A 27,719-nucleotide genomic window follows, 5' to 3' on the forward strand; every position below is an offset into this window, starting at 1 on the left:
AGTGGAAGTCATCATCATAGTCAAGTAGCAAAATTATCAAGTATTCTTCGTCACTTTATTTTACTGTTTTGAATCAGTTTTTACATCTTTAAGTTCATCAGTTGTGCGTTAAAAAGAATATATTATCATCTTTATCTCAAATCATTATATTTAAGTGAACTTATAATATGTACAGAGGATACAACTGGTAATCAAATCTGAGCATAAGTCTACTAGCTAGATTGCACAAATAAATAAATTTAACTATCCATTCAGTAATAAATACCGTGAATGATTAAAACGTAACTAGTGAAACTGCACAACAGTCCATACTTTTGCATGAGCAGTTTCACTGTGATCACAGGCAAAGTCTAAGGGCATCGCTAAACCTTGAAATATTGTTTCAGAAACATAGTATGAGAAGCAAAATTGTTCTTAAGATGGAAAATTTGCGTCCACAATATACAGTACAGCAACTATGCAGCCAAGAACACAATGCTTCAAAGTTTCCGTTTCTTTGTCATGAATATAATAAATACTTTAATCATAAAGTCCAACAACAATTTTTCAAATCAAAATGTTTCAACTGACGATCAGTTTCACTGTGTGGAGAGGGGATGGGGAGGAAGGGGCATGGGGGGAGGGGAGTAAATTTGTAGCCCCTCCCCTTTCTAAAAAATCACTACCTAGTATTAGCACTAATGACTCTGTTGTGAACTGTATGCTAAAGTCCTAAATGAACCTGTGAAAATCCTACTGGACAACACAAATTATTTGATTGCCCATTACTCTTCTGACTGAGCTAAGAGGCCAGATGCCGGGAGCAAGTTGTGTTATTATTGTGGTAACTGCAGCATATGTCAATGCAAAGGGTACAAATAACTATTAATGTTGTGCCGCTGGCACTAACGACACAAATGATGCATCAGAGAATTAACTCTGTAGTGTACATTTAAGTGCTAAATGAAATCATTAAAGTCCTACTGAGCATTAGCCCTAGTAAGGAAATGGAAGACCACGCAAGTGAAAGAAAAAAATGTTTGACCTTGGCGGGAATCAGATCTTTTTCTTTGTCTCATGCGGTCTCCCATTTCCTTACTAGGGCTAATACTCAGTGGGAAATTCATGGGTTTATTTAGCACTTCAACATTGATGTACACTTCAGAGTTGATTCTCTGTTCCATCATTTGACTACCTAGATCTAGACAACTGCACAAACATGTGACTCGCCTACAGAAAAAAAAAAAGATTCTGTTGCACTCCTCACATGAAGTTTTGCTGGACAGTGTGGTCACAAAGGGAAACATGACTGAAACCGTGCTTGATACAAGTGTGTCATAAGTCATGATTTTAACTAAAGTAAAATTGAAAATGTGCTCCAAAAATACACATTTTTGCCAACATGTATATGCACACAGGCACTTTTTTAAATTAAAATTAATGTTGATCCTTAGTATGATACTTCTTGCCTGTATGCTCAATTTTGTAGCAAAAAAGTATAGACCACAAAAACTATCTCTGCATAATCTGGGGAATTTTGGAGCACCGCTTCAGCTTCTTTTTTATCTAAATTAAACAGTTACAAACCAAGCTCTTCAGTTCACATTCTCAAGCAAGCTTTGTGTTTAGGACGTAAAAGTTACATGTAAGAATAAACTATGAGCTTGTTGCCACTGCCATGGAAGGCCTTGACAAGTCCTCCAGAAGCCCCTCTCTCCTCAACCGAGCCCTTTCGTTCTTAAACCAAGTGTTCACATGTCGAGCAAGCACTTGTTCTTTTGACTTCCGCTGCTCCAAATTGTTGAGGATTTCCGCGTATCTCGTCAAATCCTTCAGGTCTGGTTTGGGAGTCTCCTCGTACCACTTTCTGAGAAGCGGGATTTCCACCGAGGTGTTAAAAACAATCTTCTTTCCACGTGGAGTAATGAGCAGTTTCCTTGAAGGTGACATTGAACCATCTTCCTCTTGTTCTTTGCTCAGCTGAGAATGTTCATACCATGCAGCAAAAAGCTTAATCTTTTCAGATGACAGACGGCAGGGGTACTGATCCCTTGAGATCTGAGAAAGCATGCCCTGGGATTGCAATTCAAGCAATAAATATTTGGTTATTTTTTTTAAACATAATTTACAGGCCTATGAAGTTAAAATTCACATTGATGATGTACATAACAACAACAACTAAGAAAATAAAACTTGTAAAGAAAAACAAAAAAATACAACACAAAGTGTACACTGGTCATTGCTTTTAGATGATGTCATACTGTGAATAACTTGATATGAATTAGTGTTGCTGTGGCGTAATTTTCACAGATTTTGATAATCAAGTCTGCTACTTGTTGTGGACTGTGGAAATTTTCTATGCTGCATGTAATTCCTACATGTAGGAGTGAAAAACATTTCTGTCGGATCAGCTTAAATAGAAGTTGCTGGCAGGGCCTCTGCCCTGAGAGCCTGTTTACACAATCCTCAAAAGTTGAGCCAATTACATTTTATTAATTTGTTTTGTCTCTTGAAAGCGCAATATTCCTCTGCCTGTTGAAAGTCATATAGCTGCTAACTCTTGAAGACCTGTTAAACATGCAAAACGTGCAAACCCTGTGATTGAGTTATTTCACTGGCAAAATCAATACACACTTGGTGAACTTTGCAGCCATGCTACCAGTGGTAAAAAAAATTTCGATGGCACCAAAGACTTGATTGCTACTAACATGGAAATTGACTGGGTAATCAGGGAATTTCACGTCCTGACAAAGGGTCAGAGATTCTAAGAAGCAGCGACCCAAAATATTAGTTCAGAAAATGATTGCTGTGTGATGGAAAGGAACAATGTACAAATGTCAAGACAACATGAGTCTGCTATGAATTGTCATTGAAATTAATTAAAATTAAGACAGTTAAATATTTCTTACCTGTGAAAATGGACAGAGCATGCGTTCCAAGTGGGTTTGACTGTAGTGTTCCAGAAGCTTTTTAATGGCAGTCTTGACCTTCTGATCATCCCAGTCTTTACTGTTGACACAATGTAACAAATACAGATTACTGAATATTGATGCCATGATAAACTAACAGCTACTTATTGCCATCCATAATATTATTGAAACCACATGTGGGTACAGAAACAATTCAGTTTATCAAGATGATCTTTTGCAAATTGGCAGGACTTTTTGCTCCACTAACTTGTTCAAAAAAAGGCTCAGTTTTAATTAGAAATGATGCATTATAGATTTAACTTTATAGACAATTAAATATAGTAGTCACAAACATATTCAAACTATCTCATCATCAATTTTTTGGAAACTTTCATCTCTGTGTAATGATTGAGACTTATATTGTATCCTGCATAACAACACGAGTTTGGGCAAATGAGACGCCGCAACTCTGCTTGTGGGACATGAGGTACGATTAAATTCCTAGCTTGTATCCATTATTCTCTTTATTTCCCTTACTTGGTGGGCTTGGTTCAGAGAAATTTAGTTTTTCTAAGTTATGAATATAGCTTGTGGCCTTTTTTGGTGTTTGATTTGTGCTTGTCGATTCTTACAGCAAATAGAGCATGACTCTCTTTTATGATTACTTGATTCTGGGATGGACCCAGGATTTTATGAAAGGAGTAGTTTCAGGCAACCTGAGTCCCTAAAAGGCACCATTTCCTGAAATTTCAACTTCTAATAGTAGGGGTTGAAATCCTGTCAACCCTCCCACAGGAACTGGAAATAACTTGAACTTGCAATAAAAAAATTGCAACCCAAAGTGGGTTTGGTATAGCTATTCATGCACTAAAATGTTTTCCTTGGACAAGGATTAAGTTTACCCTGTCAGCAAGTTGAGGAAACAATGCCTGACAAAATATTGTCTGAAGAAATGAAAGCAATAATTTACTTTTGTTTTAACAGATGCAAATCTGACTAACATTATTGATTATCACAAGTTCAACTTTTAACAATCACATGGTCAACGAAATGAGTCTGTTTAGTTATGTGATAAGAATTCAGTTGTCTCAAAATTCATTTCAAACAGTCATTTTTTTCACTGTAGCCGCTTTGGCTGTATCTGGCCATAGAATGGCGTATCATTCAACAGATGTTGTTAAATGTTGCCTAAGTTGTATGACTAACATGGAACTAATACTAAAACTCTTCAAAACATTACAACTTACTCATAACAGAGGTGGACATGAATGCTGATCGCACCATCCTTAGTAAATAGAATATCTCCAAATGCTTCATGTAAGGTCACTTCCAAGTCACCCCCTTTTGTGAAATCTGCAAGTGGGTGCGGCTTCCAGTGGTCACGGACTTGAACGAAAACTAAAAAATCAACAGTTTAACCCTTTTAGCCCTAACAGTGATCAGCATCAAATTTCTCCTTGTAATATCAATGCTTATTCAACCCCTGAGGTCCTGAGAGTTAAGGATATAATCATCCAAGTAACCTTTTTTTAAATTTTAATAACTTTTCCCCAGTACTTTTATAAGAAAAGTATGGGAAAGAGATAGGAGAATTTGTCCTTTGATATTAGGGGGTTAAAACAAAAGACTAAGCAGTCAGGCTGCAATCTCGTACCCAGAGTCCTCGGGCTTTTTGGTCATTGGGTGGGTGCCAGGAAAGACTCTAGGGAACTGGAATTTTATTTAATTTTTTTGATTGGCTCTTCTGAAAGGGCTTGCATTGTTTTACTGCAGAAATCCTGCGGTAATAAAATTCCAGTACCCCAGAGTCTCTCCTGGCGCCCATACACTGACCAAAAAGCCTGAGGACTCTGGTACGACATTGGTCAGGGTGGTACTAAATTGCAGAAGATAACCATTAGCAGAACAAGCGAGTCCTGATCCCTAACTCACTCCTAAAGGCCCATTTTACACGATTTTTTTTTGCAATTTTTGTCGCACTTTTGATGCACCTCATCACTCTCAAGTTGCAGTTTTAAATATTTGCATTAACAAGTAATGATTTCAGCGCAATATTTATAACCACAATATCACAGGGGTTGTTTGAAACTTGATAAATATTTGCCTCAATTTCTCAGAAAACATGGCGATTGCAGCCGCTTTTACTTTAACGGGTACAATCATGTGGTTTTAAGTTGCAGTCTTCCCTGTGAACAATTGCAGTGACATGGAACAAAAGTTGCGCCGAAAATTGTATCTAAATGGGGAGTAACTAGGGAATACCCCGCCACTCCATTATTTTGTGGTCTCACACATAGAACGAGGCATAGTGTTGCAGTCATGTGTGATGATTAGTTTTGGAGTGGCAGGGTATAGCCTTCATTTGCAGTTTTTTAGGCAGCCACACAACATCACACATTTTAAAAAAATTCTAAAGAAGGCAAACAACTATTCAGAGCATGTCCAAAAGGTTATCTCAGAAGGTCATCAAAAAGCAGTGAAATTCATCATTCAAGACAAGGGGGAGAAACAACAGTTGATCTAGATTTTAAGAAACTACAAAGTTTCAAATATCATTTTGGCAGGTTTGAAGTTTTTGGTTTTTAAATCAGTTCAAATGGAAGAATTTGCCGTAGTCTTCTAAAATTTGAATCGACACGCGCGGGTGAACGATTTTATCTTTTGAATTAAGCAGGTCAATCTACACTTGATTCATTTTTTACGCTTTCAGATTTCCAACATTTCCAAAAAACATTTCAAGTTGACGGAGAACAAAGCAATAATCCTTCCTTCTTGACACCCAATGTGCGATACACAAGGCCAATTTTATTTCTTATTCAAATGAAAGCCGATCAATGAAACGAACACCGCTTTCATCAAGAAGTATTTTGTACGTTTAAAACTTTTGCAAAAATTCACATTTACAATCTCGACGTGCAAAATTTACCGAAAGAAATCTGACACACTAACCTCTGGCGTTGTCTGCTTTCATTATCACTTTGCCATCTATCTCCTGCTTTTGGAACATTTCGCTCAGGACGCTTGCGGCCAGGCTTGAAAGTTGAGTGTTCGGCTGGAGCTCGATGCCATCTCCGCGCGCTACGGTTTGAACTTCTACGCCTTCTTCAGTGAAACCCGGGTAGTGTACAAAGCAATTGAAATGAACAGAACCTTCGCCGGCTTCCATTCTTCCTCCTTCCCGCTCGAGAACAAGTTTATTGGTAAAAGAAAGCCCCAAAAATTGTTAATCTGCAAACATTTTGAATACAATATCATTTATAAACATCCAATATGGCGATACCCTATTGAAATTTGATAAGGGATTATTTTAATCCACCAATAGTTTATCAGGAATTCGACGCACGCGACCAATAAGGTTTGAAGATTATTATTAACAGCTGCCAGATAATTTTTAGGGATTATTAAAGCCCCCCTCTAACGCAAAAACAACAAAAGAACTCGTCAAACAGCACATGGTAGGCTGAGCCTTCATTATTACATTTCATTTATTTTGACATGACACGTTGTACATGTTTTTATTAAAAATATTAAAATTTTGAAAATTTATTTTTTTCGCCTACGCCAGCTAAACGATACTTCCTATCTAAATGAGAACTACTTTCACGTCTTGTTCAAAACTAAAAGAAGAAGTGTATCGGAAACAAAGATTGCCAAAAAATTAAAATATATACATTGTATTCCTAGCAATAAAAATGTTATCTTAAATTACTTGCACACACAGCCATCAGAAAATTAATAGAGACGAAAAATGCTTTGTATATTAAGTTTTAAAAGAGAATTCGACTTCTTAAATTGAGAACTCCACGTTTTCTATCCGTTAATTCCAATATCAACCCGAGCCACGTTTTAATTGCGTGTTGCATAGGTTATAAATGTTAAAACATCTGGTAAACTTGTTTGAAAATGAGTAAGTGGAAAAAAATAATTGTTTGTTGTCAAGCGAAGCAAAACCACATTTGTTCACCAAATGCGTCTTCATAAAAGACAGACATTTAACCATATCATGTAACGTTCACTTTCTATTCAAAGGAGTGTAGCTCAAGCGAGAGAAATACTCGCTTGTGTGCGAAAGTCGATGAGAACTCGTTGATCTTGAACCCCAGTACACAGTTTAATATCGCTCACAAAGTTTCATCTTCAGCAAATTTCGACCGAATCAACAACTCATTTTCTTGCACTCGTTTTGTCGCTGTTATGAGCTCACATCAAATACACAATCTACAAGACACTGAACTTTTCACGTTCGTCAAGTCGCATCCGTTCTTATCAATTCTCGTCAACGCTCTTCACCTCTCGTCTACTCCCTCCAAACTTGGTCCACTCTCCTCGATTTTCGTCACCCGTCGTCGACTCCCGCCGACTTTCGTCCACTTTCGCCAACCCTCGTCAACTCTCACCTCACTCGCCACCTTTCCTCAAATTCGCCCACGCTCGTTCGCTTACACCGCTCGTCCTCTCTCGTCAACTCTCGTCATTTATCGTCGACTCTCGTCTGCGCTCGCCAACTCCCGTCCACCCTCGTCAGCCGTCGTTCACTCCACCTCTCGGCAACTACCTTCGACTGATCGTCGGGCTCTCATCGACTTTCGCTACCTCTCTGTTGCTTCAACTACGGTTTGAAGTCGATCAGGAAGAACTTTTCTTCTCTAAAACGGGTTATATTCCATCCACCAAGTCTGTTCTGAGAGTTCGATTGCGTTGTTTATCAAGGAAGATATTGCATGGTGCAATGCACCGCAGTGAGGCACTTCGATTTCCATGAAGGAAGAAATGATGTCGATTAAGCTAGGATTACATATTTAAAACAATAAATGAAAACTAAGATGGGCTGGCATAATGCTCGTTATTAACATTGCTTCAATTATTCACACTAAGAGCGCATAGTATTTCTAAAAATGGCATTCACCACTTCGAAGTAATTCGAAGGACTGGCACATAACCGGAAGGCTAACAATTGGTTCATTCAGTTTGCACAATGTTCTATCTGGGTAGCGAGTTTTGACAAATACTGATACACTAAGACACCTGGGGCCCGTTTCTCGAAAGTCCCGGTAACTTACCGGGCCCGATAAGTGTCTTTGGCGATAAATGTTTCTTAACAGAAGTCAATTTTTGTTAGCTTTGAATACTAAATTTTACAATCTTTTACTTCTATGAAAACATTGGCCAAATACCATGCCTGCAATCACTGTACAATCAGCGAAAAAACATTTAACAATATACTTATCGGGCCCAAGAAGTTACCGGGACTTACGGGTCCCTGGGCCCAGTTGTTCAAAGCCCGATTAAGCTAATTCTAGATTAACTAGAACTTTGATTAGAGTTTAATTACTAATCAATAAAGATTCTCCAAAAGATTTTTGTCCCTCAGTTTTGACTTAGACTTTTCTTAACTTTTAGCCTGAGATTAGCCTTTTAAACCATGTTAGCGAGATAAAAACTTCCACTAACTTTTAACCTTGGATTAGCATTAATCGCCTTTCGAACAACTGGGCCCTGGCTAAAATGCCAAATGGTGTTAGACCAAGCATAACATAACCAGGCGACGAATGTAAATGTAAACTGTAAAATGATTTGATTTCACTAGCTCTTCACACACTACGTTAATAATAAAACAAAAAATAAACTCACTTATTGGCTTGGAATTTAAAGCAAATGGCTGCCATGCCATTATTAATTTGGGTTATTTATGGAAAATCTTCCTCTTGCTCAGTGACAAGTCTCAATTGGAATAGTTATACTACAATCTTACTAAAAAAGAATTCTTGCTTGACGAAAAATTCGGACACTACATACCAAGCAAAATCTGTACAAATCTTATACTGTTACAGCATTAATCTACATACATCTGTCTTACAGACCAAGAAATTAGTGAAATTTGCCTTGCCGTAAAAGGCTAATTTAAAAATCTTAATTAATAAAAATTGCCACAATATTCCGGCTAAGAGTTCAAGGCGTGCAAATTTTATCCAACACGATTAAACGTCCTAAACCTGAAAACTGCATGGTGCAGGATTAAAACTCTACTATTGACAAATTGCTATTTTAGTACAATGTTTCGACTCGTTTGCAGGAATCTTCGCCATTAGCACGGAGCCCAAAATCATTTTGGTCAGCTCAACGAATCACTTATTTGCACTGACCACAAGGATCGCTGACGCTGGCTCGAGTAAACAGATTGTAAACTCCAAAATAACGAAGTCGCTGTATTCGATATTAAGGGTTATCCCGTTTCACGTTGTGCGCTAACCAGTTCATTGAGGTTTTCCAGCTGTTGTTGAGAGCATCATCGAACTTCTTCTGGAAGTCTTTGATGGCCTCCTGTTCAGAGAGAGACAGCACAAGTGTCTTGCGCAAGTAACTTATGTCCTCAAGCGACCGCAGTTCCGGGAGGCCAGCGGACAACATCATCACAAAGAGATTGATCAAAAGGGGGCCTTTACGGCGGAGGATTAGGAAAGCCTCTATACAAAGCTGTTTGAATCTGAAATAGACAAACGAGTTCATTTGATTACAAGTAAGCTTCATAATCTAGCCAAACCTCACTTAACCTTGAGCCGCAAATAGTGACGACCATCTAAATGATCAACAAAGATAAAATGGCTTGATTTCTCTGACATACTAGTCCCCAACAAACGCCATGCAATATAAATGAAGAATACTGAAGAGAATAATGTATGAATATGTATGTACCCCTTATGTGGTGGGGTGGGTGGGTGGGTGTGTGTGGGAGGGGGGGGGGGGGTTAAAATTCAGCGATTGCACGCGGCTCAAGCTCGTGCCCAGAGTTCTCGGGCTCTTAGGCCAGCGGTTGGTCGCCAGGCGGCTAACCGCTAGCCAAAGAGCCTGAGGACTCTGGGTACAAGATTACACGCGGCTGGGAACAATAAGTGTCAGCTGACCCGTGCCCGCTTAGAAAGCATGCCAACCTACAGGAGGTTTCCGGAAGAAAGATGTATTGTGCGACTCTCTTGTATTTTTCTTGCATACTTTGGTCTTGGTCGATCTTCACACCCACCCCACCCATCCCCCTCTTTCTAACGCCCCGACTCCTTCCTTTCAGTTTCCGCTTTGATTTGTTACTTCACCTGACTTCAATCCTCCGTGTTCCAGGTCGGCGAGTCCTACTTTACCTCACTATCACTTAAGATTACCTTTGGAACCTTGGCGTATCCCTGCCTTTGCCCTCGGAAATCACGTGCACGAATTGTTCACTCAGCACAAAAGGTACTCTCTCGCGCCGAACACCAAACTTGCTCTTGAAATTCCCCAAGATGTGACCGAAGTCTATGTGGAAAAGCTGCCGAGATAAAACATAGCAAAGCTAAAGTGTTACCACCCCTTGAGACGCTGTGTTAACTTCCGGCCACTAAGTGTTTTGACGTCAAAAGATTTTATTTTTTTCGTCACACAAAAATATTACACACTACACATACAAAATAGGTTTGGTGACGGGGAAGCCTGAATTTGAAGCGGGGGGGGGGGGGGTTATAAAGTCCAGGTTCCCCCTGCTTAGGATGTGACAAAACAGAGCGACAAAAGGCAAAATTTACCATACGAGCTAATGAGTCTCCTCCTACGGAAGGTCTTGGGTTCGACACCGGTCAAGTAGGATTAATTTTTTTCTTCCTTTCCTTACACACTGAGTACTTTATCCTGCTTGTTCTTGTTAGTGTAAACTGAAGTGATTGGTTCTGAGGTCAAAGAGCTAATGAACATACCTGCCCTGTGTTCTTCACCATAATGTTGTCACTGTGTCTGTCTCCCACCCCCAAGACATATGTAGCCACACAGTACCCCGCACAGGAGAGTGTAAACCGCTCCACGGCTTCTGACAAACTAAAACAAAAAACAGCATCAAAGTGTCAGCTTTTCGCATTTTCCAGTTTGAGTCGATCACTAGACCAGAATATTTTATTAGAGCAAATTAAAGTACCATGAAAGCGCGTATTTCGTAAAATATGGATAAACGAAAAACAAAATTCCGTAACCACTGTAAGCCCCCTTCTTTAATTAGTCCTCCGCTTGGAGATGAGCCCGGCTGTTCGGAAACCGATTAATTTTTTTTGAAAAATCTTTATTGTTCAGTAATTTAAAAACTCGAATCAAAGCTCTCATTAATCCAGGATTAGCTTTATCGGGCTTTGAACAACTGGGCCGCTACAGGGCCCCTGATCTTTTCACAGGCGTCCTCCTCCTCTGTTAGCCTCCGCATAGTTAACTAAGGAACTGGTTATGAAACCTTGCCATCTTCAAAGTTGGAATTTATGAAGCAAGGCATACTTCTTCGTTTCATGTTTTTGTTAGCATTTTTGGCATTGACCGTGCACAAACCACAACAGATTTTAAAACTTGTTGGAGCAACTGACCTATCAAAGCTTTCCAAAAAACGTTCCTGTTAAAGATATCCAACTACAGTGTGAACGTTAAAACAAAGGAATGTGCACGGTCGCGGTCCATTCAACCTGAATGACCGCACCATTGTTATCAACTTTGAAGATGGCAAGGTTTGGTAACCAGTCCCTGAATTAACTATGGTTCAAGTTTTGGCCTTCATCTCTTATCTAACACTGCCTCAAGGAATCTTATCGACGCGCACCTTTCTTCGTCGGCATGATACTCCCGCAGCCAATCCCAAATAGCGGCGCTATTGAAGGCAGCTGTAACTCCTCCCTTCTTTTTCTGCAGGTGGGCTAACGTCTCTGCCGGTTGAACAACCTCGATCATTCCAATAGCACTGCCGGTCGACAAACAACGATACGGGATCATGCTGAAATGGGAAAGAGCTATTTACAACACTGCTTTATTTCAATAACAAAGGCTCTTTTATAAGGTCCTTTCTAAACTAGGGGCACCAAGGCTGTTGCCTATCAGGAGCCCGGTATCCTGGGACACCCAAGAAAATGCTCAGGGCACCTAATTTTTTTCACAGCAGCACCTAACACTTTCATAGTCCGTGCTGGTTTTTGGACATAAAAATCAAGGAGTATTCAAGGAGTATTCAAGCACTAAAAACTGAAGGAGTACTCAAACCAAGTTTACTTTGTCTTGCACTGTTTCAAAATGTTTTCATTGGTCATGAATATCAACTTTAAAAAAGCTTCCCCCGATATAATCTGTCCCCGATTTTGAAATCTGTGCTCAATCCCTGAATTACTTTGATACCATCCCACATTACTTCCCATCCGAACAAAAATTCAAGGATTTTTCATTATTTTCAAGCACTTTCGGCAAAAATTCTTCTTTTCAAGGGCTTTTCAAGCGCCCTTGAAATCTAAAAGGACTTCAAGGAGTAGCACGAACCCTGACTTTACATGTTGGGCTCCTAACTTCTCAGCTTTTGACCTCGTGGGCTCCTTGAAAGTTTCTTGGGCAAAAGCGTTGGGCATCCTTCTACACAGGGGCACACAGCGAAAACATTTAAGCAAACCCTTAAAATGTTGACTCATATGTTCCCAGATGGTTTTATGGCCTTTTAAAAACGTATCTGTGTAAAAATTAACACAGATGGATCTGTTCCGATGATCTGGCAAATAATTTAAGTTGGTGCCCAACTCTCCAAGTTAGGCACCAAGACACCGCAGTCTCAAAAACTAACAAACGAAAACTCCGACAAGATTTTTCTATGGACTGTTCACTTTCCCCTGCGTGATTATCCGCAATTTTCTTTTTGGATTCCTATAAGTCCTGGATAAGATCTTCTTTTTCTGTATAGCCATGTGATTGGTTGACAAAACTCGCGCCACTTTGTCAATTAAGGGGGCAATTCACCTTAACGCCATTTTTCCGCCACTTGACACGGCTTTAATGGAAATATCTCATTCACGTTTCAAGCAATCCAAAAACCCTATCATTATCCCGTGACTCTGTGTTGTGGGGTATTTTGTGAATTTTTGGGTGATTTTTGGGTATATTGGGGAGGAGTAGTTTTTTTTTGGAAGGATTGGTTAAATTAAGAGAAATAAGAAATATTGAAGATTTAGTGAAGTTTTAAAATTAGAATTTGTAGTTAATAATTAATAGACGGATACCAAGTTAGTCCACTAGCAACCTGGGGTGCTCTTGCGTGGGTATCAACTGTCTGTTGGTGTTCCAAAAATCATTTTCTTTCTTCTATCCCTTCTTAAAACCTCTTTAAATTTCATTCAAATTTAGGTAAATTGCCCCCTTAATGAGAAGCGAAACCAAAACCAATCTGAACTTGCTCGCACGCGTTTTCCCGCGTTTGGCGCCGGTTGCATGTATTTGCTTCGAGTTCTAATTGGTTCATCGCGCTGTTTATGTCTGTTGTGATTGGTAGCGCGGTAATTGCATTGATTTTGGTTTTACGACACTACACTGAAAACCGCTCTATCAGAACTTACCCCAAATCCAGTCCTTCATTTTGCCAGAATCTATCCATGATTCTTATCAGCTGTAATGTCAGCATGTCTTGACGGAGATCTGGTGGAATAAAAAAAAAAACAAGGCAAATTAACAATTACCCACCTTTCCATGTGACAACTTCCTTCTGCTAAAAAAACATATCCACAGAGGATTGACACATTAAGATCCAAAAATCGAGTATTATGCTTTCCATCGTCACCCTGAAGAATAGACTATTTTGCTCCAAATTATGTTTGACGAACTATTATGCAAGTAATTATGCCGTAAAAACGTTTTCACCACCCTTCCCTCCCTGCGAAGCAAACACAATTTTCATTATAAACTTGTAACACAGATATGGAAAAAAATACAGATAGTAACGAAAGCCGTTTGAAATTTTACAGTTTTAACTCACTTAGTAAATGGCAGTAGTAACATGTTCAAAATTATGCCGGCATAATGTGTCAACTTCTACGATCATCGGGGGCACCCAGGTTTTTATCGCCTCAAAAATTTGGATTTTGTTGTGAACAAAAATCTGCAGCTTTTCTCGGCAAAATGTCAGCTAGGAATTTTGCAACAGCGGAAAAATAACTTCTTCCGTTTTCAGAGGGGCAAATATGTCTTTAAAAAATGCAAAAACAAGAAAGAGGTGAGCATGCATTTTTGTAAAACCAAGAACATTTCATCAAGAAAATTAACGATAATAAAACAGCATGACGTTTTGACGACTTCATATCGTCATTGTCAAATGACTAAAATGGAAATAACGGAAAGGCATATTTATAGGTATTGAAAGTGAGAAAATAAATTAGCATGAAAGCATTCAGGTAAAAAGTTTCGCGCGAATGGAATCCGCTTGCGTGTTCAGTTTCGGTCTTTTGTTTTTGATCCACAGCATTTCATAGATCAAACATTCAAATTTGTCCCGGCATTTCTTTATGACTTTAAAGTTCTTAATTTAGTGGTTAGGTGTTAAACCATGCGCGTCCCTGAAATGTTTTCCGATCACAGAATGTTTATGCTCCTCAACGCGTTGATGGAGGTGGCGGCAAGTGTACCCAAGAACAGCTCGTACAGTTGCGGTATAAAATGCCGTTTCCTAAAGCTTTCTGCAACTTAAATTTTCAGCTACGGCATTCGAGCAGATCAATCTGTATTACCTCACACGAATACGTTGGGTGCCCTGTGCTCAACCAGAGTCCATACTTGTATAGGCACTCCTGGTCAAACCAGTTCTTCATGAATTGTTACTATTATAACCGTAGTTGACAAAAACAAACAGCACGAGCTATGAGGAGTATAATTGGTTTAATCTTACCATCGCCATTCTTGAAGATTATGCGGACAAGATCTCCGAGTTCATCTGTATTCTCAAACACCAAATACAGAGGCCTCATCTTGGAATCCATAAATTTGCACTGATCAACACTGATAGGGAAGAAATCGGAAAAACTCAATGTTTAGTCCGGGAGCGATCAATACGTAGTTGCAAGGGAAACAAGCAACTGGCACCCTGAATCAGCAGGTTTGATCTAATTTGACTCACTGGCTCCAGAAGAAGTTTGGACCATCAGCAACAAATCAAATCAAATCACTGCACTTACTGCACATCAATAATTGCACAGACTGAATAAGAATAGCATAGCTTCAAAAAATCATTAATAATTCATAAGCCCATTGACCTATCGAATGGTCGACAAAACATCACGTGCAGTGGTTTTATATCCGATAAAACCTACTCCCTATTAGTATGCAGTGTTTAATGTTTTTCTCGTATGCTAATTTCCAACATTCACAAAAGCATCATTGTTATGAACTCTCTTGACACACGCTTTTCCAGGAACGCTTTTGAAGCCATTCCAAAAACTCGCAGCACATGTTTTATCGGGTCTAAAACCACGAGGCGCAAATCCTGATAAAGCACTACAGCTTTTTTGTTAACAAAATACATAATTATTACACTACTGATGATGATGATGATGATGATGATGATGATGATGATGATAATGACAGTGATGATAATGATGATGATTTAGCTCTAATTAATATATTAACTACAAGCACATATTCTAAGAAAAGAGTATCACTCTAAGGTAACTTTGAAAAATCGAACAATTCTTCAAAAAAGTTAAACGCTTCATGTCTAGACAGGCCAACTTCCCCTTAACATTTTACATGCACTACTTTCGTTTTTTGCTACTAAACAGGGGCTGGATTCATGTCCTTTTCTTTTTTTTTTTGCTAAACTTCACATTGTTTTTTCACATCTTCACAAAGGGTGAACCCACATAAATTTCATGTTATGAATGAAAGTAACTCTCAAGAGTTACAGTGAATAACAGCCTCTACTGTTGCTGCCCCTAGTTTGCTATTATTATTGTTATCATTATCATCATCATCATCATCATCATAATCATTATTAAAAAAATGTCATACTTCAATTGCCGCAGCTTGAAGCTAGGGTCCAGAGGAGAGTTAACTTTTGACAGGCAGCCCTGATAAGTCTTCTGACGAAGCAGTTCTTTCATTGTTAGCAAACCTCTTTCTCTTTTATCCTAAAAGACCAGAAAAAAAGACAAGAAACGAGAGGAAAATTAAATCACAAAATTGTTAAATTATAAAGGGAATTCATAGTGTTCTTGAGATCAACGTAGAGAAAACGACATCTTTCAAAATTATGAAATACTTACTAAGGTTGTTATACATACATGCATACATACATACATACATACATAGTTTATTCAAGATGCAAACCTAAGTTACAAAGAAAAAGACATCTTGAAAGGGAAGTAAGGAGGTTATCCCTATGTTAAATCAGTTATTATCGACAATCGATGATTGGGTGAAATCGCGAAACGCGTCTGTTCCAACTGATGTTGTTTTCTTGGACCTAGCAAAGGCTTTTGACAGTGTGCCCCATGAACGTCTGCTTTTAAAGCTAAAAAAGGACGGTATCAATGGCTGTTTGTTAAACTGGCTCTTATCTAACAGAAGTCTGGTAACCTCTGGCACCAAAGAAAATTGATCTGGTTGCTTACATATTTTGTTAAATATAAGTATTTGCTCTTAACAATAGACTATTGTCAATCCAACAATAAGCTATTCTTCAGAAACAATACTTGGAAAAATCGTAACTTAGGAGCGCTTCGTGAATCTAGTCCCAGGCCCTTTAAGGTCAGCAACATCTTCAAAAGAATTGTGGTACCATTGCCAACTTTCATATCGTGGGGGACTAGGTATGAGTCTGTGTATTATGGGATATGGGACATAAAACTCCCAACAGCCAGAAGCGCACACCGAGCTTTACAAAATCCTCAAGTTTGGTGGGACTTGGGCCAATATTGAACGAGATACCGCCATTCAAAAACTTTAAAAAATTTACTAAGAAATGTAGCCGGACGCGACGGACAATTTGTCAGGCATCCGTTTGTATTTCATAGTAAAAATTGGAGTTTTTTAATGACTGTTTCTAGTCTAATATTGGCTTGATTAACACCAAACTTGAGGATGTTGTAAAGTTCCGTGTGCTCTTTCTGGCTATGTGGGTGTTGTGTCCCATATCCCATAATACACAGACTCATACCCAGTCCCCCATGATATGAAAGTTGGCAATGTCTCACATATATCACACTGGATCATTACATGTATTTGCATGTTGATATCTGAGCTGACAGAATCCACCATCTTCAGAGCATGTGGCACAAGATGAGCCCAGGAAACTGTAAGTACAGTGATCTGTTTGCCCTTCATTTACAATGAATACAACACCACTTCTTGTTTTACAAAGGCCCCTATGCTTCCAGAAGGTTAAGGCATGAGAAAACAAACCTCAATAAATCCCCCCTTCTTGCTAGACAACCTCCCTATAAGTCCCCAAAAAATGTCTACTTGCCCACGTTCCACCCCAGGGGATAGTGAGAAGATACGTGCACTAAGGGTTCAGGAAATCTACATACTTTATCTATGAGCTGAAGCAATTCAGTCACGGCCTTCATTTTGCTAAGAGCTTGTGCCTGAAAGAACAACATTTTGAAGTTGAGTAGCAGCTTTGGTTATTTTTATCATAGGGTTCGTACTCTTTTGAGCTTTTGAACTTCCATGACTTTCCATGACCTTTTCCGTGACTTCTCCAAGTTTTCCATGACCTAAATTTGACCATTTTCTTGGATTCATCTTTCATTTTGGGTATGCTTTACTATTTTCTTTGCAAAAAAAACCCAATTTATTTTCTACTTTTTAATAAACATCATTTTCCATGACTTTCCATGACCCACACCTAAATTCCATGACTTTCCAGGCCTGGAAAATGAAATTATAAAATTCCATGACTTTCCAGGTTTTCCACGACCCGTACGAACCCTGTATTATTTACTTTAAAATTTGTTTAAGTCAGAAAATAATAGGCTTGGCCAAGATACACCTAAGTGAGAATTCCTTAACTCTTTGACAAAACTAAAAATTTATAAGTACAGTGTAGTGCAGTTCTGGTTTCACTGTGGACAGTAAATGGATCCCTCATGTTATGGTAATTACCACGACTATAATAAATGAAAAAAAAAACTTAGCTAGTTCACCAGCCATCACCAACTTACCAACAGCAATAACCACAGAAAGCTGCAACAATCACAATCCACTGCATTGTCATTTTTCAAATTGGACCATGTTAACTTGTCTTTTCAAGTGTAAAGAGGAATATGCCTCAAGAAGAACAACCATTTAACAGCTGCAAGCTGAAACTATCTCCTGCTTATGCAAGGCATTCACCTACAAAATGTTGCCATTTGCAAACAAGGCTCAACTATACTAACCTGGCGTTGTAAGCTTTTAATGTGTGTCGGCGCTCCACGGCAGTATGCCTCTAACATCAGACCAAACCTCACTGATACCTCAGGGTTTTCCATTTCAGCTCTGGTGAGGAAATGGGAGGTCTCAATTTGTCTGCTTTCAATTAATTTTAGGCACATATTAATAAGCATCAACAGTGCTTCTAATTAAGGACACTGCCTCCTTTTATTATTGTAAACGCATTTGTTTTATGAATCTCGGGATGGTCAAAGGAACTTAGGTTTCTTTGTTTACGACTGCAGGAAAAGTAGATTTAGCAAGGGCTATTGGAATATAAAAAGAAAATTGGCGGTAGACATGCATTTTTCAAAGAAAGTTAAGCTTCAATTTGGAAAAAAATCCCATACATTGGGTGGTTACTCCCAATTTCTCCTTAAAATATCACTAACCTACAGGTCCTAGAATGAAAATAAAAGAATAATCAATGGAGTACTTTTGATGTTTGAACAAATTCTATCGACTAGTACATCGTACAAAGTCCGTGGAGAACAAGTATGTTCTCGGTCTCTTACTAGATATGATGCAGTATAATAAATTATTGTGGGGAGCGGGGATAGTGCAGTGGTGAGAGCACTCTCCTCCCGCCAGTGTGGCCCAAATTAAACTCCCTGACGCAGTGTCATCTTTGCTCCAAGAGGATTTTCTCCAGGTACTCTGGTTTCACCTCTCCTCAAAAACCAACACTTCTAAATTCCAATTCAATCTGGAAAGTGTCCCCAATTAAAGCTCTGCGCTAAAGTAAATTATTACTATAATTATTATTATTATTATTATTATTATTATTATTATTATTATTATTATTATTATTATTATTATTATTATTTCACCTGAGAAGCCAAAAAAGAGCATGGCCAAAATGCTGATTCTTGAGAGCTCGTCTGAGTAAAAACTCTGCCAAGTCGCAGTCCAGGTACGATTCATACTTCAGAACCTGCATGAATGATCAGCAGAGACAAGCGATTGTCAACATAATTAGAAATTACTGAGGGATTTATTTACCAGAACACCCACTCAATTAGATGATTGAGATTACCTGGACTAGCTGAAGAAGGTAATGAAAAAGTTCACTATCACTGCAAGAAAAAAAAAGGGTGGTCACAAAAAGGTGGAAAAGCTATGACTGACTAAACTGTAAATGGTTATTCAAGTATGGAAGGAATGGTATAAATTCCACTAACAGAGTAAAAAGCAGTCCTCACCTCATTCTCTCAATGCATTCCACAGCGACCTTCCTCACTTCCTGATCAGCAAATGTGTAATCCAGCAGTTCTAAAGCCTGCTCCGGCTCAAGCTTGGGCCAGGTTTGAAGAAGAATTTGCATCTGGAAACCAAGCACATGAACCATACATGACATGTTTTAAAACCGCAGTGTGTACGTAGATCGGTAGGTACCATAGGTACTTTCGTTTCTATTCAGATTTACAGAGTAACATCAATATTCTAATGTCTCCAAACAAGAGATTATAAACAATACTAACTAAAGGTAATTCCACACTACAGGTAGGAACCAAAGTGAATTACACAGCCACAGCTTAACCCAGTTTCTGCAGCATGAAGCAACTAGAAGCATTGCTACTCCCCCCTGGATGGGATGCTAGTCCATCACAGGGTTACTTCAGGCAGTATGTCGCCGGTACCCGTTTATACACCTCGGTTGGTTAATAGAGACAATGTGCAGCATTTGTCTAAGGAAACAAAACAGCAATGCCGAGACCAACCAAGCCTTGAACATCTGACCCTCTCATCTTCTGAACATTCAATGGAAAGTTCAACACATGACTCTACTAACCAAGTACACCACAATGTCTCCACAGACAATAATAAACCAAGAAATAAAATACTAATAGGAAAAGTCACACTTTACTGTTCAATGAACTAAGTTGGCCAGGATTAGAGGGAAAATAGGCCAATTTCATTATATTAAAATTCAGCCTGAAGCAATAAACATCACTGTGAAACTCCAGGGAATAACCCCATATAAACTCTAAAATTTATTCCCCTGAGAATCAAAGTGATGTTTAGTTATTGTTTCACGCAGAATTTTAATATATCGAAAATTTGGCTATTAGGAAACCTTGAGAAGCAAACTGAATACTCAGTAAAGATTGCCCTGCAAACCAAAATCCCCCATTTGTGTAAACTGATCCAATCACAGAGAAAAAAGGGAGATACCATCTTAGTGTAATTTTGTATCCAACAATACATGCCAGTATACCAAAGAAAATACTAAACAAATGTACACTGTAGTAAGGTGCAAGATGCAAAAACTAGCACTTTTGATCCTGATCATGCCTGTTTATAGTAATTTCAAAAATCACAAGAAACCATACAAAAATAACAAATCTCATTTAGCTTGTCATACCATGGCAACATCTTGCCTGAGGTTCCATTTGACGCAGCACAGCAGTTTTGCTAGAGCATGTGGAAAATTTTCACGGACATCAACGCTGCAACAACAAGCATACTGTATTTCAGCAATAACTTCATAAAGCAAATACCTACTGACAATTTCAAGCAAAAAGGTAAAGGTCTGAAAACCAGAAATTGTCTATTATCATATTATCTAACAAGTCAGATCTTCCAGTTCTGACTGAAAAATTGAAGAAACAAACCTTCCCTCCCAAACCAGATCTTTTTCCTGTTCAAAAATTGGAGCCAGAGGTTCGCGGTTGATGATCTGCTTCAGCTTCTCAAGTTGCGACCCTTCTGCTCTTCCCTGCATTGACAAAATAGCACGAAAATTCAAGTCTTGGTATGGTTAAAATTACTGTGAATGGTAAGTCACCCATACTGCACAATAAGATGGCTGAAACTAACATTTATTTAATATTAATTAACATTGATCAACAAGTATACATGTACTCACAAAAGTGCTGTGATCAAAACTTTTTGCAGCCAGTTCAGCAACCTACAAATGTTCAAAACAGAAAGATAGATAAATAATCACTTTACCTGAGCACTCACGTCGTAGAAGTTATGGACAAACTTGCAAACTGGTTCTTAAACTCATTAATAATTCATAAAGATAACACAAAGGAAATCACCACTGTGAGGGAGGTTTGGAAATGTGATCTCAATTAGAAGAAAAATTTCCAAACTTTTGCTTTCAATTTCCCTAAAACTAATTAATGGTTTGAGAAGCTATAACAAACAATCAAAATCTGGCTGCTTCATTCTATTTCCAAACATTTTGAACAAAGTTGGTTAAAGAAAAACAGCCGTGTCTCATTTTTTCAACCTATTTCTCGGCGTTTGGAAAATCGGATGAAACACACTTCCTCATGTTTGGTATTAATAATATTACTTCTAAGATAGAAAAAGGAAACTCCATGAAAGTTGAAAGTATTAACCCTTTCACTCCCATGATCTAAATGTTAATTCTCCTAACTGACTGTCATACACTCCCACCATCTCAAGTGAATTATTGAAGCAGCAATGTGGGCATAAATTACAAGCAGATTAACTTGCAAGAAAACAATGATATTTTCGAGAAGGGTTTACCAAGATTTTTTTAGAATATAGTGAAGGCTGTAGCTATGTAGATTTACAAACTGATCTTTCAGTACCGCTTATCTTCCAGGGTTGTAATTTTTTATGTTATTACCGTATCAAATGATGGATAGACAACAGCATTGGAGTAGCACTGGAACTCGAGGTCGAGAGAAGCTGAAGTAACAGTATCAATATTTGATACAACTGTGCCAACAGGATTAAGTTGATCCGCCATGGTCTCAGGTACTGGCCAGGCAAAGAGCCTCAGCGGACCTTGTCGCAGTTTGCCTTGGTAGTCAAACAGGGTTGTGTTCACCCAAGCAACTGGAATGGTTTCCTGAATCATAGATGAAGTAATTAAAATAAAATCAAGTTGGTATTACAGTTAAGCCAGGACAGCTATTCCAACCAAGAATAAAATTTGAAGTTGATTAATATATGGTACTCTTAAGGAGTACCTATTTTTGCTACTACGCAAATAGTGTACAGTATGTTCTGCGCATCTTGTGATGGTCCGATAAAGTCAGGTTTCTTTATGGTGGTGCCCTCTAAAACAGGGATATTTTTAAAAAAGTTTGGAGGTCGTTCTTTTTCCCAGAAATTTGGAAATTCCAGGATTTTCTGTTCCACTGCTATTCCAGCGGTGATCAGCATTGCTTTCTACAAGCTGTCTGTGTTGACAACAAAGGAAACATTGCACCTCTCACTGATCAGTTGCCGAGTGAGTAAATAAAAACAAAAGAAGAATGACTTGAGAAATACGTTTAATATACGCACAATTATATTTATTGCTTGTATTTTTATTACAGCTTAAAATATATATGGTCAAAAATGCTGTGTCCTAATACTAGGAAAGTGAACTTACAATTCTACTGATACCTCAGAAGAACAGAATCATCTGTTGAGGATGATTACTGGCCCAAATAGAAGACAAACAGAAATTTCGGACATCCTAATCGGAAATTTTGGCTTAATGGTTTGCGCCCATGGTTTCTGCCCCTCTTTCCCCAACTCAAGATTGAAATCTGGCCTCTAAACTACGTCCCTCATCTCTGAATTTACCTCTTTTCTCCTGTTTCTTGTCTTCCTCCTGTCAACATAAACGCTATAAATAACAAGACACAAGCGAGCCATGCGTGGAATGTTATTCACATCTAAGTCAAAGTCTAAGTACTCGCTCCAGGAAGGATTTGATCCTCCCTCTGGCCTTGTGCTTATGATGTCACACAGTGCTTCACTGCCATGATAAATCCCTGCTCTGACACAGACCTGAAAAGGAAAGAGAAACAATGCTGATGTTACCATCAATTTCGTTGACAATTAAGCGACCTTTCAAATCTGGACTCCTCTGAGGAATTTAGCAATACACTTCCATCAATCATACCTGGTAGAATATTTTAATAATAAATGGTTTAATTTGGCACTGGGGTTTTAAAAACGAAAACCTAAATTGAGGGAAGACTCCAAAGAGAGTGCTCAAGCTGTATTAAATTATTAATAATAAATAGACTAAAATAGCATTTATTTAATTTTGTCTTCTACTTTATGGATCCTTAGCTGAAAAAACATTTTATCCTAAGGAACCACACGACACTTTTTAAATTTAAAAACATGTTTCGAGAAAAACTTCTGTCATCTTCAGTTTAAATTACAAAGCACAGAGTTGAATATATAGTGCAAACCAAAATGCTAATTAACTATAAGCACAAAGGAAAAATGACAATGTACTGAATATTACAGAGAAAGTTTTAAATTAACATGATAAAGTTAATGATTGAGTGTAGGTTTTTCCCATTGAATGTGAATGGCTTCTTTTATGTTTCTGTTGAAACATATTTTTAAATTTAAAAAGTGTTGTGTGGTTCCTTAGGATAACGACATATCTGCTACTATCCAGACCTTTTGGTAAAAAACATTTTGTATTCACCATATGGGTGGTGCTACTACATGTAAGTGGCCATAAAAAACAAGCTTTGTAAGTAGCCAACTGATTACAAACCTCCCTGCCAGCTTGGATTTTTAAACTTAGATGTTTATGTTTAGTTTGGATTATCTTGTTCAGTTATTTATTGTGTTCCCAATAAGCACTGCAGTTGCTAGTAAGATGAATTGACACATAAACAAAGTTATTCTTACTATCAAATTTATTATTATTATAAATATTATCATCATCATCATCATCACCACCACCACCACCACCACAACCATCATCATCAATCATCATGATTATTGTTAAGTAATTTCTTTTCAAAACATCTCTTTACCAAATGCTAATTCTGATCATGAGCAAAATAAATTAAAGAAAAATCATTCATACCTTCATCAAGTCCCCAGCGTTGACATTGGCTGCGGAAACAACCTTGATTCTGATATGAGTTTGAATATTCCACAGTGACAGGCTTGCCGACTGGGGCTTTTGAGGTAACGGAGGAGCTGCCACCCCCTGAGCTACAGGACATATTCCAGTCACGTCAACTTCTACTTGAAGCGAAGCACGTAGTACAAGGGAAAGCTCTGGCCTTGTGCCTTTAGCTATACAGGTACGGATATACTGTCAAAACAAACCAGTCAAATCTAGGTCAGTATCATGTATACTAATTATTATTCATAAAGGTTTGATTGTATATATAATATGCATGACTTAGCTGGTTACCTGGCTGTTTTAGGGGTGATGAGGTTATACTAACATTGGCATAATGCCCAGGGAGATTGTGATACTTAACCCCTTTACTTCTACAAGGATGTGCTGTCAGTACGTCATGTTTTACAGTCACTGTACTGATCTGCCATTTTCAGAAAGAAAGCAAACCTTTTTCAAGCAGTAAATCGAAATAATAACTTCTAAGTAGTACTCGACAGTTTAAACGGTGGAAATTTGGAGAGTTCACAGTGAAGAAATTACGCTTTTACAAACAGATCAAATAATTAAACGTGAAGAAAGCCAGACCAGTTTCAAAGGGGTCATGACGTTATTGCAGAGAGTAATTTGCGGTATGATTCCCAGTAACACAACGATAAAATATCAAACAGTCTCTCTGAATAAAACTGTTCAATTATTTCAATTGCGAAGGGAGGATAGTTTTTAAAAATCTCCGCAGCATACAATGGGGAATAAATGCATTCCGTGTAAATGCCATTAGGGGCATCTTGTTAAGTTGAAGTTAGCATGACGGCTGAATCAACTGTCGGGTGGCATCTTGACAAGCTCTGTTTCACCGTCTTAGCACGACGTCATGCTTTTAAAACTTGTGCCAAACCGAATGAATACATTATCACAATGTATCCATTGTCATAGGTGTAGTAATTTTGGTCTAGCACAACTGAATGTTTAACTTTTGACTCAACCTTCGATCAACAGTCGGGTTTAATTCAATTGAGTTTGACACAACGATAGTAGGGCGTTTGATCTGGATATAAAGGGTAAACTTCACAATAAATGTGGTGAAATTTAGCTGAAATGTACATTTTATGGTGATCACTATTAAAAACAACTTCCTTTCTGCAGTAGTGTAAATAAGTTACATACCGTGTATTGCAACAAAGAATAATTTCCCAACAAATAGCTCTCGCGTCCAACAATCTTTAGCACGTAATCAGCTGGTTTGTCGAGATCAAGTACGCCCATGATCGCACCTCGCTTTCTCAACACCAACACAAGGAGTTCGTCTGGGTACGCGTCTGCAGGAACATTGAACGCATGCATGTCCTTTATCGAGGCTCGGTTATTCTTGATGGCCACATTCACTAAAAATCGCCTGTTTTCCATAAGTCTGTCCTCGATGTGCGGTGGAGGGGGTGTACTCTCTACTTCAGGTGGATAAGCGTACATTGCACGACCGATCCAATCGAGCTGCCGTCTCTCGCTGGCAATCGCCTCCGCAAAGCGGCGATATTTTCGCCTAAAGTCGTCCACCTCTGTATTCTGCATTTGATCGAATTCATGTAAGCTTTTGCCGATGAGATTACCGATGGTGGAGTTTAGGAGTTTCTCTTCATTGTCACCCTTACGCTGAATAAGTTTCAATAGAGGGCGAAATGGCCTTACGTCGATCAACTGTCGCGATTCATCCACAAGTTCCTCTGGCTTTCCCCTATGATTCACACAAACAAAAACGTAGTTCGAAGCGTCTTTGCCCGCGTCTGTTAGCAAATTGAACAAGGGATAATTGCTTGCTTCTCTCCATAATCGACCCTTGATCTCTGCCAGTGGAGCTTCGATTCGAACTTGAAGTTGGATCACGACGCCAGTAGGCAGGAAACAATCCACATCCACCATGGAATTGGGACCAAAACCGTCCCAGAAATTACGCCGCAATCCAGGAGGCATGTTTAACCTTTGTTTGGTATATGTCTTTGAAGAAAGGTTTCTCAAATAAAGCCTTTTTACGACAACAACTGCTTACAACTCCCTCCCATCACTGTCAGCGACTCCATATTTCCGTATACAGTTTTGCATCAATCCCACAATGCCATCAGAGCATTGTTCATCAGACGCGCCGGCCACTTCCGCTTCCGTTTGAAACATCTGACATGTCGGGTATATGTACTGTAAAAAATCCCTCAAGATTCTTCGTTGTCTGTCCATTTCATACCTTTCAAATAATCACACACTACCGTAGAAACCTCAGAAAAAAATATTCAACGGCTTTCAGTCGAATCGGTAAGCCGGATAAAACAATCTCTGGCACCAAGGGCACTGTTGAACGGTAAATTATAAGCACTGAATATTTCTTAAACTTGCTGATAATAATGATAAGAGCAGACAATGGAAATCAACACTGTAACTGGAGGTTCAGAAGAGTGATCTTAATTGTCATAAAATTTGGTGAATTCTTCAAGAATTAACAATTGTTTGCTGAGAAGCTATATATATATAAGGCACTAGAAAGAATGTCTTATCCGATTTTCAAATACCTGAAAGTTGGTTAAAAAAAAAAAACATGACTCTGCCTCGCTTTTACAACCCACCGCTTGCATTTCTAGGTAATTGGAAATCAGTTCAAACACTCTTCCTTCTTTCTTTTTACTTTTAAACAGCAGTTTAAGGCCTCGATTGAACAGTTTTATATTTTCTAACCATGCTGCTGAAGGACAACATGAACAGATTACTCTTCCTCATGTTTGCTGTGTAAGGGAAAAGTCTTTTGACTATTATACATAATAAGCAATTACCAAGGTCCCAAAATCTGGAACTCTCCCAATATCAATTGCGTCTTCATCTAGTTTTTTCACTTTTAAGGAAAAAATGTTGGAGTTTTTATTTGTAAAATCACGAATTCACCAAGCCGTACTTACGCAGCACCATATTTTCTATTTATTAATGACAGCCGAGGTGGTCGGTGGTTTCTTGAGGTCTCCTCGCCATTACCTTGACTTGTAAGTTGAATGTTTTCTTCCATTTACTAAGGCATATAAATGATGATGATGATGGTGATGATGATGATGATGATGATGATGATGATGATGATGATGATGATACACTGTAATTTACTACTTTACGTACCTTAGTGAGTATGGAGATAATCGGCTGAAGATTTCCCTGTTACCAACTCTCGATTTAAAAACACTCCTATTTCAAACTGGATTGGGAGGAACAAACAGAATTGTTCCCGCAAAAATCCTGAAAATCCTTTCCAAAGTAAGGGAAATTTAATAAGGGTACGTAGTTAGGAAGATTTAATTGACTTTTTGTTTCCTAAGATAACAAAATCGAAGATCCTAGTCTTAGAGACTTGCCGCTTGTCGAGTTTCATATTTATATGAAAGGTATTAGGCCATCCGCTTGGCAGAAAGAGAGCTAACAAAACATCTCAGGAGAAAATTAACTAAATCACTAATCCGGCAAGGCACAGACCACGGCCGGAAGTGGCCTTTTCCTTTTTGGTGCGTTTTTGGCTCCCAAACGCAAAAGAAAATTATCATGTGGGTGTCTGCGGTTCAACGAGGCGCCAAAGAGGGGAACATGGTACGACGAGCGATGGCAGTCTGTATTTGTTTACTTTTATTGCCAGGACTGTAAATTTCACTGTCAAACTGCGCCATCAAGAGAAGGCTGATAACAGTTTTAAAATCGATCTGATACGAGTACTATATTCCCAGACATTTGGCATTTTTCACATATTGTGA

General features: G+C 38.5%; 2 protein-coding genes across 2 annotated transcripts; both read right to left on the bottom strand.

The window, feature by feature from the left end:
• Positions 1–1,534: 1,534 nt before the first annotated feature.
• On the bottom strand, positions 1,535–6,176 carry LOC146473914 (uncharacterized). The gene is made up of 4 exons (XM_085117969.1): positions 5,838–6,176; positions 4,136–4,286; positions 2,889–2,988; positions 1,535–2,052 (listed from the first exon to the last, which is right to left on the bottom strand). Exons 1-4 carry the CDS (start codon positions 6,052–6,054, stop codon positions 1,636–1,638), a joined length of 885 nt encoding a protein of 294 aa, XP_084974095.1. The 5' UTR covers positions 6,055–6,176; the 3' UTR covers positions 1,535–1,635.
• Positions 6,177–6,349: 173 nt separating this feature from the next.
• LOC146473915 (phosphatidylinositol 4,5-bisphosphate 3-kinase catalytic subunit beta isoform-like) lies at positions 6,350–26,044 on the bottom strand. The gene is made up of 19 exons (XM_085117966.1): positions 25,120–26,044; positions 23,911–24,144; positions 22,656–22,862; positions 21,706–21,930; positions 20,968–21,009; positions 20,714–20,817; positions 20,464–20,548; positions 19,301–19,422; positions 19,135–19,174; positions 18,929–19,032; positions 18,065–18,164; positions 17,213–17,269; positions 15,693–15,811; positions 14,575–14,684; positions 13,253–13,331; positions 11,488–11,658; positions 10,610–10,727; positions 10,043–10,188; positions 6,350–9,372 (listed from the first exon to the last, which is right to left on the bottom strand). The coding sequence occupies exons 1-19, from the start codon at positions 25,918–25,920 to the stop codon at positions 9,105–9,107; spliced, it is 3,132 nt and encodes a 1,043-aa protein (XP_084974092.1). The 5' UTR covers positions 25,921–26,044; the 3' UTR covers positions 6,350–9,104.
• Between the last annotated feature and the right edge of the window lie 1,675 nt (positions 26,045–27,719).

The sequence above is a fragment of the Pavona decussata genome, unplaced genomic scaffold (assembly GCF_977016875.1).
Source record: "Pavona decussata unplaced genomic scaffold, jaPavDecu1.1 SCAFFOLD_92, whole genome shotgun sequence".
Taxonomy (NCBI): Eukaryota; Metazoa; Cnidaria; class Anthozoa; order Scleractinia; family Agariciidae; genus Pavona; species Pavona decussata.